This window comes from Haliotis rubra, unplaced genomic scaffold, assembly GCF_003918875.1.
Source record: "Haliotis rubra isolate DU_JTF1 unplaced genomic scaffold, ASM391887v1 Scf523, whole genome shotgun sequence".
Lineage (NCBI taxonomy): Eukaryota > Metazoa > Mollusca > Gastropoda > Lepetellida > Haliotidae > Haliotis > Haliotis rubra.
The window spans coordinates 80009-94895 of record NW_025767217.1 but is presented as its reverse complement, the minus strand read 5'-3'; the positions used below and the strand labels follow the sequence as shown (position 1 = coordinate 94895).

General features: G+C 38.6%; 1 protein-coding gene across 1 annotated transcript in view; it reads right to left on the bottom strand.

Moving 5' to 3' along the window:
* Positions 1–3054: 3054 nt before the first annotated feature.
* The window catches only part of LOC124252773 (stimulated by retinoic acid gene 6 protein-like), a 31212-nt gene continuing 19379 nt past the window's right edge, over positions 3055–14887 (bottom strand). Inside the window, exons 9-17 of the mRNA XM_046686429.1 lie at positions 11726–11854; positions 10351–10498; positions 9478–9635; positions 8995–9043; positions 7978–8095; positions 7503–7634; positions 5263–5426; positions 4306–4464; positions 3055–3519 (exon numbers count right to left, since the gene is read on the bottom strand). Coding sequence (XP_046542385.1) covers positions 3368–3519; positions 4306–4464; positions 5263–5426; positions 7503–7634; positions 7978–8095; positions 8995–9043; positions 9478–9635; positions 10351–10498; positions 11726–11854 — 1209 coding nt within the window. The 3' untranslated portion in view covers positions 3055–3367. The remainder of the gene's footprint in view (positions 3520–4305; positions 4465–5262; positions 5427–7502; positions 7635–7977; positions 8096–8994; positions 9044–9477; positions 9636–10350; positions 10499–11725; positions 11855–14887) is intronic.

Here is a 14887-nt window from a genome sequence, read left to right as displayed (position 1 = left end):
AAGTGAAGCACCCGTAAATGGCGGTCTTCCTGAGGGGTGGTTACGGGTGGTCTCCCTGTCCTAGGCCTGTCTGCAGTCCGACCTGTTGTTCTGAAGCGTGTCATCAGTCTGGTGATGGTTTTCTTGCTGCAACCCATGATTCTTGCAACGTGACTGTGAGAAGCACCCAGCTGCAACATCCCAATAGCTCGTTCTCTCTGTTCTGCCGTGAGTCGAGGCATGTTCTTTGTGTCCAACGTATTGAAGTGATGAATTTGAACAGTCGAGCATAATTTTTATACTGTACTTTCATACGGGTATGTTTCCACCGAAGCATGCAAAAAACGTGAATAAAAGCAATTTTCATGCTTACCAAAAACTCCACGTGGATTTCCTTTCTGTGAGACGTGGGGATGCGTTCGGGAGATGTGTTCCTAAATAAATTTCCGTCATAACGACAACAGAAGAACTGTTTTTTCAAATTTTACTTTGGGGACGTTTCTTTTGCCCCTCAGTTTAGTTTACAGGTAATGTGAGGTTTATCAAGGATCGTGCAGGGGCGACATAAGTCAGAAACTCCGTCACTGAAGAAGTGAGGATTTGTTAATCTGGTTCCAAGAATAATGGGAGATGTTGATGTACAACAAACAAACACTAAAAAACGCAATAACAAATTGTATACCATTCACACTTTGCTAAGGATCAAATCATGGATTCAACAGAATACTCTGATGTGGGGTCAAATTTGGTTTAAATATCTCAGCTTATTGTTAGCATGGATCCTAGGTTTCAGTATGTCATTGCATCTTGTGAATCCCATACCTGCTATTGACTGGTGATGTGTACTTGTCAATGACTCGTTCCATGATTTGCAAAATGGTTGATTGGTGCCATGAAAACCATGTCTATGGTTACTCATGTATCAAGTGCATAAGGTTATATAAAAGTTGCTGTTTTCCTAAAGAGGGGCTACCATATCATTATTTATCCAATTTTAAATGGATACATTTTCAAATTATATATCTACGTTTAAGTAAAGTTGTGAAATTTTGTGATCCTTATCAAAGTGTGAGTAGTATATAAAAGTTCCATTGTAATGAATATACGTTTATCGTGAAATATTGGCCAGGGGGCCATTTGTCTGAGGAGAGGTGGATTCTCAGTCTGATAAGAAACGTTACGTTTATTCCCACGCATAATGTGAGTGAGTGACTTTAGTTTTGCGCGCACTCAACAATATTCCAGCTCTATGGCGGCGGTCTGTAAATAATCGAGTCTGGACCAGACAATCCAGTGATCAACGGTATGAGCATAGATCTACGCAATTGGGAACAGATGACATGTGTCAAACAAGTCAGCGAACCTGACCACCCGATCCTGTTTGTTGCCTCGTACAAGCATGGGTTACTGAAGATCAATTCTAACCCAGATCTTCACGGGTCACGCAGAATGTAATGGCACACGCTATGAATACATCTTAATGTCTATATTTATTCTTTACACGATACATACACTAAACGCCACAAGAAACGTTACCCCCCTTCCTTAATGACAGAGGTACCTATCTTCAGCGGGCGTTGTGATGCGCGGACGTCCACTTCTTGGTCTGTCTACGGTGACCCCAGTATGTCTGTAGCACTGAATAAGGCATCCGAGGGCGTTGGCAACAGCGTTGTATGTCGACCCCAACTGCACATTCCCATTGGCTCTTTCTCTCTCTTCAGCTGTTAATCGTGGCATATTTCTCGTACTTGTGTATCATATCATGCATTCTAGTCTCTCGTCAAACCCTATAGAATCATTCTACATGTGAAATGGACGCAAATGCTGCTTGAATATTGCTGCGTTTTGGCGATTGATATTGCTATGTGTAAACAGAAAATCGAAAAATGTTACTTTGCAAGCAAAAATGTTAAAAAAAGAAAGTTTTAGATGTTCCTAAACACTTTTTCACAACATCAAAGACACGTTTTTCTTGTTTTCATTAATGCAAATCAACAGAAAATGTTTTAAAAGATTGAAATCATAGCAATCATTATTTGACAATTTTACACACTCTACAACAGTTGTTTCTTGTTTTAATAGTTGAACAATGGTTATTTTTAAATGGTTTATCTTTGTCTCAAAGCAGAAATATTTTTCAACCTTCCTTTTGGACATCAAAATCACTGTTATTGGTTTATTTCGGCATGGTCGAAAATAGGACAATTTAATACTTCTGAAAAAGATGCAATTCACCTAAATATGAATGCATCTGTGAATTTATTTTCGTGATTTGCATAAAGATGTGTTGTTCAGCTCTCTTGTAAACTAATGCCTTCTAACATATCTTTGATAGTTTTTCAGTAATTCATAAAGGTAGGAGGGTAACGTTTCTTTTGGCGTTTAGTGTATTTCCTCTCGGGACGGTTAATAACAAACATAAACAAAATGGAATGATGGTGCAGCCTCGTGGTAAAATACGACAAAGATCCGAGTTCGATTCCATAAGGATGTGGTTGACCCATTTGTGGTGTTCTCCTCCGTGATGTTGCTGGGATATTGCTAAAAGTGGCATAGAACCTACCTCGCTCACAAACTGAATATACCGTGTGATCAGACTCAGTGTTTCTTCATGTGCCATAGTATCTAAACAACATAGGGTCGGTGGGGTAGCCTAGTGGTTAAGGCGTTCGCTTGTCACGCCGAAGACCCGGGTTCGATTCCCCACATTGGTACAATGTGTGAAGCCCATTTCTGGTGTCCCGCCGTGATATTGCTGGAATATTGCTAAAAGCGGCATCAAACGAAACTCACTCACTCACTCTAAACAACGTAAGACTTTGCTCATGACATCAAGCACCATTAACACAAGCCCTAGTCTTTAAGGTGGAATATTGTTGAGTTCAAGTTATAAAAAGAGCGACAGAACCCTTATTACAACCACAGAAAATCTGTGCTAAAAGCAGAATCGATTGTCGACAACTTCAGCTAATAATGAGCTTGTGTTTGTTTGTTTAGCGCCTCGTTCGGTAATATTACAACTGCATGACGGATGTCTGGAGTAGACAATCCAGTGCTTAACATGACATAAGATGACAGAGCATGTGTTTATGAGTCACAATGATGATACCAGGTGTAGCCTGAAAAGAAATCCAGACCGTATTGTACAAGTCAAAACAGGAAATTGCATATGTTTATGTTTTGTCACTGATGCTTCAACGTTTGAAACGTCCTCCCCATGTTTATCATACAACTTTTTGATAGCTTTACTGAGGCTTTGAATGTTGTAAGCTTGATTGAACTTCTTCTGAGCAAGAGCCGTATGACGCTCTTTGAAATCCTGGTAAAAAGAGCATGATCGACTGTAAAAACAAACACAGAGAATCGTCCAGAGTTATACTTCAAGTCACTGTGTGGTAAGGTGCTGTAGTTTCCAGTCCTCCTGTGCCGTGTTCCTGTCTGTTCTCAGTGCTGGGTTCCTGATGAGAGTGTAGGCCTTCATCCATCTGGTCCGCACCCTGTACGATGACTCCATAGACAGAAGCTCTACGTCACCGACTGAAATACACAACCGATGGAACCACGGTTACCTTGACCTTGACAATGACCTTGACTCGATCTTGACCCGTACCCTCACCATTTTACCAACAGAGTTCTCCTAGGCTTATACAAATACTGTGCGGTTATCTCCATAAGTAAAACATAAGGGGAAAGAACCATTCTAACCCGGATCTTCACGGGTGCCATATGTCAACGACGAGATGATCATATTTTCCCTATAGCCTAGCCCTCCCTGCAATGCTAAAACCCTAAATGAAGCAAGTCTAGATTTCCCTGGTCTCCCTGGGGCTCCGTTTTAATTTAAATGGGTTTATTTGTTACAATCAAAATATTTTTTATATATATATACACGTATATATATATAGATATCAATATATATATATATATATATATATTCAGAGACTGACGCTACGATGATTAGTTCAACATGGAATATTGACAGTGTTTATAGGGCAGTAGAAGCTGCACTGAACCTAGACATTTCTGATAACATGCCAAATTTGTGTTTAATCTGACCAGAGGGTGTTATTTCTACTGGCTTAATATGTGTACTGAGCAAATTTATCTAGTAAAATTGAGTGTCAAGAAATAATTTCAGTACTGTAACAACACACTGTTACACATACACTAGTATACACTCTAAGGAAATACTTGTACATATGTCTGCAACAAATAGTCAGTTTTATGTTCCCTTTTATGTTCTACATCTGCCTAACTTTCTTTATTTGAAAATACATCTGTTCAAGAGGTGTTCAAATGTCATGACTTGTCGTATGTACGAACATGTTTTGTATGGAGATCCGTTACGGCCATCCTGACTGAGAGAGAACCGCGCCATCCTTCTGTCTCTGGCGCCGTTCATCAGCAGCTGACAGAACACAACCAGTACAGGATGTGTGTGAGCCAGCTCCACTTGCAGGAAACTCACGAACGACAGATACCCTGAAACAAGGCATCAATATTGGTGTTTGTCTGTGTTCGTTGTTGTACGCTTCAATCAGATCAATTCCATCTATCACGGTCTGTGAATATTGGTCTTCAGCAACCCATGCTTGTAGTAAGTGACTAACCAGATCGCTGACTTGGTTGACACATGTCATCGTATCCCATTTGAGTCGATGCTTATGATGTTCATCACTGGATTGTATGGTCAGACCTCCACCACACAGCTGGAATATTATTGCGTGCAGCGTCAAAAAACAAGCTGTAAATATTCGAGTTTGAACTAGAAAATCCAGTGATTGACGTCATCGATCTACGCAATCGGGCTACGTCATACATTAACCAACTCCACGAGCCCGACCACCCGATCCCATCAGTCACCACTTTCCTTAAGCACGGGTTGCTAAAGGACAACATATAACCCGGGTCTTGACGCTGACCATCATATGTACTGAGGAAAAGAGTTTAATTTTTAATTTTATTTATTTAATTTAATTAATGGCTAGCATTATATGGAGGAAGGTAAAAAGAAAACAACTTTCACAGGCGAATCTGATATTCCAGCTCAAGATCAGCGGCTCCGCCCGAGTCCAAGTTAAGTAACTCTTGCGCATCTGATATGAACCTCTGATAGCTACAAAATTTCGAGCTTTCAGCGGGTTATGCTGACATAAACTTCTATTCAATGCGACGTGAAACCAAAATTACTCACCCAAAATTTACCTCATCTCACAGTAATATTCTAAAGTTCCACTACATGATATGCTTTAACAGTGTCCGTGTGTTTAATGTGTCTACCTGTGTCCCAGTGTTCAAAGCCCTTGACCAGTCCACTGCGGTCAATTCTCCCAAGGAAGACAACTCCAAGAAGAATCCCTTTGGCAATCCTCACCAAACACGTGTACAAACCCAACAGAATGTGGAAGAAAAACAGGAAGTAGGACACATTGTGGAACACACGCCTGAAAGATTATGCATGTGAAAGATCAGTTTTACATATTGAGAACACTATTTTCAAAAGTGTCCTAGAGATTGTACAGTGGGTAAAACTCCACCAGGGCGGACGAATGAGTGAGTATGATTTTACGCCACTTTAAGCAAGATTCCAGTTATATCACGGCTGGGGGACACCAAAAATGGGCTTCACACATTGTACCCATGTATGGAATCGAACCCGGATCTGCAGCGAGACCAGCGGACGCTGTAACCATTAGGCTACCCCACCACCACCCGTCCTACCACAGCTTTCTGGGTAATCTAGTGAATGACAATTAGTATTATTTGTTTGCATTCTCAATCATTGATTTTACGCCATTTAAAAGTGCAGTGATTCTAAAGCGAATGTGTTGCTTTTGTCTTGTCTGAAAATAATGTATGTAAATATATTTATCCGTGTGAGAATCAATATGTATAAAGTCTTCTTCTATGATGTGAATCAACTTTAATAAATCCTTCTAGTATGTGAATCAATACTACATGGTCTTCCTCTATGACGTGGGGCGACGGGGTAACTTTGTGGGTAAAGTGGTCGCTCGTCACGCAGAAGACCCGGCTGCTAATAGCGGCGTAAAACTTTACTCAGTTATTCCTAGGACGTGAACCATTTTCTTAAAACAATTGTCTTCATCTTATAATTAGTGAACTGATAGGTGAGGTGAAATTGGGTTTAACGTCGTGCTTGAGAATATTTCGCTCATATGACTACGTGCATGCGTGTGTATGTGTATGTGCGGCTGCTTGTACTAGCCCAGACTTAAGCTGTTTTATAGTGCTAGCTCACTGAGATACCATGCCGCAGCGAAGCATGAATACCCAACTCAGACACAGTATACTGACTCCGAGCCGACCACTCCTTGTTGTACCCATTAATGCCGAGCGCCAGGTATATTTTAACGTCTTTTGGTATGACGCAGTCGGGGATCGAACCCGCGACCTTCCGCTCTCCGGGCGGACGCTCTAACCACCAAGGAGGCGGTCGGCTAGTGAACTGATATTTACAAGGTCTCCCACTAAGGCATGACCTTTGTAAACAATTCTTCCTCTATGACATAAACCAGTTAAAACAAACTTGAATCAACGTGAATCAATTAAATACAAGCATTTCTCTATGACGTGAATCAATTATAATTTATACAAGTATTTCTCTATGACGTGAATCAGTTAAAAATCTTCATCTTCTTGCATTGATGTGTATCCGTCGGCATCGCTACCGTGATAAATACTTTTGGCTCCCACAGCATATTCCTATATTCCATATATTAGAGAACAACCCGTGAAGGTCCGGGTTAGAATATTGGCCTGTACCCCATGCTGGGCGTAAGAGGCGACTAACGGGATCGGGTGGTAAGGCTCGCTGGCTTGGTTGACACATGTCATCGGTTCCCAATTGCGCAGATCGATGCTCATGCTGTTGATAAATGAACTGTCTGGTCCAGACTCGATTATTTAGAGACCGCCGCCATATAGCTGGAATATTGCTGAGTGCGGCGTAAAACTCAACTCACTCATTTTAGAGAACAGGTCGACTTTATAGGAATGATTACCAGCTCGTACAAGCTGGGCCACATATGGATCTACATCCAACCTAAACATAGTTTCAATTCAAATAATCAAAAGATAAACACACTGTGTTGGTAAATCTCAATGAAATTATATCAGCTCTAATTTGATTTAAGAACGCGTAGAGTGAGGTTTTAACTAAAAAAATTAGAGCTATTATAATTTCGTTATATACCTCTGATTTTCCAACACAATATGTTTATCTCCATTCTACCATAACCGCGTTATTTAGATTTTTAAAAAACCCATACATAATGTGTTTGAAAATCAGAGGTATATAACGTGATTATATACCTCTGAATTACTTTGATCAACCAATCACAATCTAGTATTTACTAAAGTCATGGTAGAATGTTCATCAATCGTTTGCGTATTACGCCCAATGGAATCTGTTTTAGGAAGAAAGTCGATGGCATTATCGTTGACCATATCAATTTAAAGAGGAACTAGAACTTGACTATTATTATTACAGATCGCACCTGTTGTCCAGCGCAAGCACCCTTCTGACCTTGTTGGTTGTATTGTTACAGAAATGTTCATTCTGCAGCAAAGCTTTCTTGGACACCAGGATCTGGAGATAGTATACCGTGTAGGACACCAAAACCGTCGGTCTGGGTGGCAGGAAAAAGAACAATTACTCCAGTCAAATAGACTTGTTATTCCAACGTATGTCAAATACATATCTCAACGCAATCCACTTTAAATCCCAGGACATGTATATGCATACAGAAGTTATTATTCAAATATAGTCGCAATTTGTATAACTTAGGTGAGTGTATAAGACTGATCATTATGAAAGTAAAGCCTAACGCAGCTCTCACTGCGGACAAACGAACATAAGCAACCTGCTGGCAGAAATTCGAACCCCAAAGGCAACACTACATTGACAGCAGCGTAGCGTTTGGCCAATGGGTCAATGAAATGGAATTAAGATGTGATGATGGGAGTACGTACAGGATGGTCCAGAATGGTTCCAGCAGTAGTCTTGAGACAAAGCCAAGCAGAGGCAATATGAGCAGGTAGGCCAGTATGAGACTGATGATGAATATTGACAATATCATCATGTAGTAGCCTGAAAACAGTACCCCTCAACATGTACATATTAATGAAGTCATCAATATACTAACTATGACGTTATCATCCGCTATGGGAGTGAATATGAAAGTCTTACCCTTTTTCATGGTATGAGTATAAAATACATCAGACACATGCTTCTCCAACTTTATTTATATTGTCATGTTCAAGATTCATAGCCAAAAGAAACAACATAATGCAATGTGAAAAAGGGGAATCTTACCGATGTTTTAATACCCCTTGTGCGTATGACTTGACATTCTATGAAACCCATTCTAAGTGGCTCCCTCGTGGTATTATGACATTGATAACACACTACGTGTATGCTACAACATGAAGTTGTGAACATACTATATGTATGAATATTATTCTACTGAACTTAATATAACACATCTCACGTTATGATACCATGTGAATCAATATGAAAGTTCTTCCTTATGTGCATCCATATGAGAAATATCTTCATCTATGGTAATCTATTTAGGTGAGTTGTTATAAACAAATCGTACTCTATGGGAATCAATTTGAAGCCTTCTTTGTGGACAATATGAACCTAGACTTACTCTCTTTGAATCAGTATGAAAACGATTTTATCAGATGTGCATCCTTATCAACAAAGTCTTACCCACTTGAACCAATATGAACAAATTATTCTCCTCTGTGAATCTATCTTAACAAATTATTCCCCATTGTGAATAAGTATCAACAAAATCTTACCGAGACTTGTTGTTTGAATTAAACGAATGAAGTCTTCCCCTATGTGAATTAGTATGAAAATCTATTACTTCAAATGGAAAGGTTCTCGGAAAGGATGTTAACGTTATTTTACGTTGTGAAATAGTGTTTAATAGAGTTAATACTTCACTCACTGGGACAGAATCGTCCACATTAACTTACCCCATAAAATATAAGCAATTTGAGATCCAGAATACATCAGACTGTGAGCCTAGAACATGAAACTGATTATATTACCTTGACATAGTGGTATTTATTATTAGTTATTTTTTTAAATAAATTATTTCTTGTAAAATGAGAATTAAAAAAAACACCAAAAGAAACTTTTATCACATACGGATATAACAAGGTCTGGTCGGAGTTGGGATGCCGTCTCTCACTTACTAACTAGCGAACAGTCGCCATGTTCAAGTGCATTAATCTTAAAAGCGAAGTTAAACCACTATTAGACTGAGCTTGAGATTAATATGTAATATACTGAACAACATTAGAAACGCACCACACTGAAATGCACCGACGATGCTCAGATATCATGGTTACATTTCAGTCTGACGGGCATATTTCGTATTATACGGGTGGTGCGTTTCTAATGTTGTTCAGTATGCAAAACTCAACGGCATGTAGAGTGACGCGAGGTTTCCTTACCACCAGTGTACTCCTGGATAAAGAAGAGCAGTGCTTTGGAATAAAAGAGTGGTCTCCCCTGATCAGTCGTTTAAGCTGCAGCTTGTAACTGACGAATATCCTGAGGATGTAGTTCACTATTACCACCGACGACACGCCAAAAGCAACATACCATGACACTGGAAGACATAGAATGAGTGAGTGAGTATGGTTTTACGCCGCTTTTAGCAATATTCCAGCAATATGACGGCGATGGACACACATTGTACCTATGTGGGGAATCAAACACACGCCTTCGTGATGACCGTGCTTTAACCACTAGGCTACCCCACCGCCCTGCAATACATAGAAGTAAAAGAAACATGGGGAATATATAGAACGTCAACGCCTCGATTATAGAACGATACAAATGCCACTAAGCGTAAAGTGGAAATGAACAGTGAAATGTATTTGATAGCACCAGGTGTTCGCGAAAAGGGGAAACGTTTCAACGTCATGGAACGTCAACGCAAGGGTACATCATTGTTGGATTTCTGAAATTTACTAAATCACATTAGACGAGTGCTACAGTTTGAGATAAAGAGAATAAATTAAAATCATCTTTTAATTTTGGCGTAGAATTCATCCGTAAAAACAAACTCTGGAGCGTTTTGCTAAAAAATGCAATTTCTCGTTTAGTGGGTTACAATCATCAGTAGGAAATAAATGTGAATCTCTTTCTGAGGATATTGAGACTGTGTGTTTTCTGAACTGATGTTTCATACTCACATGACACTCGTCACTGTGAACATACCCGATACGACTAATTGAATCATGGTACGTATAAATGCAAGTGTGAAGTTACCCACCTCTCGTGCCCACCACCACCCTGGATATTATATATCGTTCCCTTACTCTGTCCCACGTATAGCAGGAGCTTCATCTGGTTGTACATCCCTGACCCGAACACTGTAGCGATGTTGGACGACACAGTTGCGTTCTGCAAGGATGCCTTGGCGACACCTATGGCCTTCTCTATTGTTAAGAACGACAGCAGGCCAAACTGAAAGTAATCAGGACAGCGTAGATCTTTACAACTTTCGCTTCTGTGATATTTACCGAAACATCTTCTGAGGGACTATCATTGTTTCACGTATTTGATGTCATTTATATATTTATATTTGCAAGTTTCAGTTCCTATGCGAATGCATTTGTTAAATTTCGAATCACACATAAAATTATATGCAGCTGTTAGAAAACAATATTTTACCATGGAGCACTGCATGTATGTAGTTAATTTGATCATATGTCAAAAATATAAACACAATTTAAAAAAAAAATGTTTATCAGGTTTAACAGAATTTGACGAAATTGAGTTGATATGTAATGTTGACATAAGTTTCAGAGCGCAGGAATTGCGTTTTAATTAAAATGGGCATTACACGAGGTCATGGAGATATATCCACAAAAACCAAGTCGAATGAACAAACTGTCTCGCTTTTACAACTCAGTAAAATAGGTAGGGGTGACCTTTTGAAAAAAGGACAAACTTAAGGAACGTGCAGTGATGATTTACTTGGAGATTGGTAACGGTGAACCCAGGTTTCGTTCATAATCACACATCGTTGCAAGAACCTTTCTGTATTAGCTTCAAACAGAGCTAAAAAATCTAAAATATCTGTATTAATAGAAACGTGCAGTGATGACGTACTTGGAGACTGTTGTTTGGGCTGGAAGTGGTGAACCCAGGTTTCGTTCATAATCACAAATCGTTGCAAGAACCTTTCTGTATTAGCTTCTAACAGATCTAAAATATCACGAGTGGTGTCCATTTTGATCTGATGTCAGGAGCTGATCCTTCCCTTGTGGTGTACTCATATCTTCATCGTTGAGGGAGTGAATATGGTTTTATGCCACTCAAAACAAAATTAAATTATAGACTCCACACATTGTATCCATGTCGGAATCGGACCCGGAACTTTTGCGCGACGAACGAACGCTTTAACCTCAAGGCTAACCTATCGCCCCTTATTCTACATCCATTATAGTGGCGATTTATACCCTGGAGATTATCGAGGATGCTTATTCTACAGACCTCTCTGAAACAGTCCATTCAACTGACTCGCTTTTGTGCATATATATATCTGTGACACCATGTACATTCCATTACAAAATAGCATTACCGCGCAGTTGATTCTATGTGAGCTTAAGACTCATACTCTATGCAGGGTTTCGTTGCATATAAAGGTGTGTTAAGGATATGGAAGACATAACAGAACAACCACCGTACCTCGTACAGACAGAGCAGGGCGACAGTGACGGTGACTGTGATACGAGGGGAGTATCTGAATGTTGGATCTTGACGAGCGTTAAACACATACCACAACCCTGTACTCCAGTCCGCTGACCTGGGGACAGAGAAACGAGATAGAAGAGCGACGTATTAAAATTATTTTGGGAGTACTGGAACTTTTGTAAGAACAGAATAGTTTGCTTCAAGACAATACAAATTATTTTTCTGAAAGTAGGTGCATAACGTATGCCTTACGACACACTAGTTTCACTATACATCTGTTCTATGTCACATTGGTTTAAATTCACAACACATCTGATTCACAGCACATTGGTTTCACGTTTGAATTCCAACACATCTGATTCACAACACATTGGTTTCCCAACACATCTCATTCACAACACATTGGTTTCACGACACGTTGGTTTAAACTCACAACACATCTGATTCACAAAGCATTGGTTTCACAACACATCTGATTCACAACACATTGGTTTAACGACATATTGGTTTAACAACACACTGGTTTAAAAGCACAACACATTGGTTTAACTTCACAACATGTTGGTTTCACAACACATTGGTTTCATGACACATTGGTTTGAATTCACAACACATCTGTTCCACAACACACGTTTCACAACACATTGGTTTCACTACATAGTTTTCGTTTCACAACATCTAGTAAAGGATAAAATCTTGACTGAGGATGTAAGACGGGGACATTGGGGAGTGCCGAAAGACAAATATGAAACAGTATCGACAATTTAATGTTTCAAACATACTTCCAGTGAACTTCGAGAAGCGGAAGTAAAATATCCCCCCAGCTGGCTCTCAGGAACGTGAATGATATTAGTTCTTAACGGCAATTTGGTTTCTCAGTTCACAGACTGCAGACTGATGTTTTTCATTAGATTTCCTTTTTAAAAATGTAGATTGTCCAAATTTAAACTGTATCTAAAGTGACAAAAGCTTACTTACTTTTTAGAATATTTGAAGGAGAGTGGATCTTCTCCAAATAAAAATGATAAAACCATGTAAAGCAAGATACTTTAACATGTACATAGGAGCGAGCATTAAGCGTTTAAAGGAGCCACCTGGCATCAAGTTGAAAATATAAGTTGTTGGCAGGTACGGATGATTGGAATCAATGAAATAGATAAACGTTTTACTTTCATTTTTACGATAAGAAGATACGTTCCTTCTCATAGAAGATACTTTCATCTACAAAGAAGATACGTTCCTTCTCATAGATGATACTTTCATCTACAAAGAAGATACGTTCCTTCTCATAGATGATACTTTCATCTACAAAGAAGATACGTTCCTTCTCATAGAAGATACTAGAAGATACCTTCATCCACAAAGTAGATACGTTCCTTCTCATAGAGATACTTTCATCTACAAAGAAGTACGTTCCTTCTCATAGAAGATACTTTCATCTACAAAGAAGATACGTTCCTTCTCATAGAAGATACCTTCATCTACAAAGAAGATACGTTCCTTCTCATAGAAGATACTTTCATCTACAAAGAAGATAGATACTTTCCTTCTCATAGAAAGATACTTTCATCTACAAAGAAGATCATCTACTTCCTTCTCATAGAAGATATACTTTCATCTACAAAGAAGATACGTTCCTTCTCATAGAAGATTCTTTCATCTACAAAGAAGATACGTTCCTTCTCATAGAAGATACTTTCATCTACAAAGAAGATACGTTCCTTCTCATAGAAGATACTTTCATCTACAAAGAAGATACGTTCCTTCTCATAGAAGATACTTTCATCTACAAAGAAGATACGTTCCTTCTCATAGAAGATACTTTCATCTACAAAGAAGATACGTTCCTTCTCATAGAAGATACTTTCATCTACAAAGAAGATACGTTCCTTCTCATAGAAGATACTTTCATCTACAAAGAAGATACGTTCCTTCTCATAGAAGATACTTTCATCTACAAAGAAGATACGTTCCTTCTCATAGAAGATACTTTCATCTACAAAGAAGATACGTTCCTTCTCATAGAAGATACTTTCATCTACAAAGAAGATACGTTCCTTCTCATAGAAGATACTTTCATCTACAAAGAAGATACGTTCCTTCTCATAGAAGATACTTTCATCTACAAAGAAGATACGTTCCTTCTCATAGAAGATACTTTCATCTACAAAGAAGATACGTTCCTTCTCATAGAAGATACTTTCATCTACAAAGAAGATACGTTCCTTCTCATAGAAGATACTTTCATCTACAAAGAAGATAGTTCCTTCTCATAGATGATACTTTCATCTACAAAGAAGATACGTTCCTTCTCATAGAAGATACTTTCATCTACAAAGAAGATACGTTCCTTCTCATAGAAGATACTTTCATCTACAAAGAAGATACGTTCCTTCTCATAGAAGATACTTTCATCTACAGAAGAAGATACGTTCCTTCTCATAGAAGATACTTTCATCTACAAAGAAGATACGTTCCTTCTCATAGAAGATACTTTCATCTACAAAGAAGATACGTTCCTTCTCATAGAAGATTCTTTCATCTACAAAGAAGATACGTTCCTTCTCATAGAAGATACTTTCATCTACAAAGAAGATACGTTCCTTCTCATAGATGATACTTTCATCTACAAAGAAGATACGTTCCTTCTCATAGAAGATACTTTCATCTACAAAGAAGATACGTTCCTTCTCATAGAAGATACTTTCATCTACAAAGAAGATACGTTCCTTCTCATAGAAGATACTTTCATCTACAAAGAAGATACGTTCCTTCTCATAGAAGATACTTTCATCTACAAAGAAGATACGTTCCTTCTCATAGATGATACTTTCATCTACAAAGAAGATACGTTCCTTCTCATAGAAGATACTTTCATCTACAAAGAAGATACGTTCCTTCTCATAGAAGATTCTTTCATCTACAAAGAAGATACGTTCCTTCTCATAGATGATACTTTCATCTACAAAGAAGATACGTTCCTTCTCATAGAAGATACTTTCATCTACAAAGAAGATACGTTCCTTCTCATAGAAGATACTTTCATCTACAAAGAAGATACGTTCCTTCTCATAGAAGATACTTTCATCTACAAAGAAGATACGTTCCTTCTCATAGAAGATACTTTCATCTACAAAGAAGATACTTTCATCTACA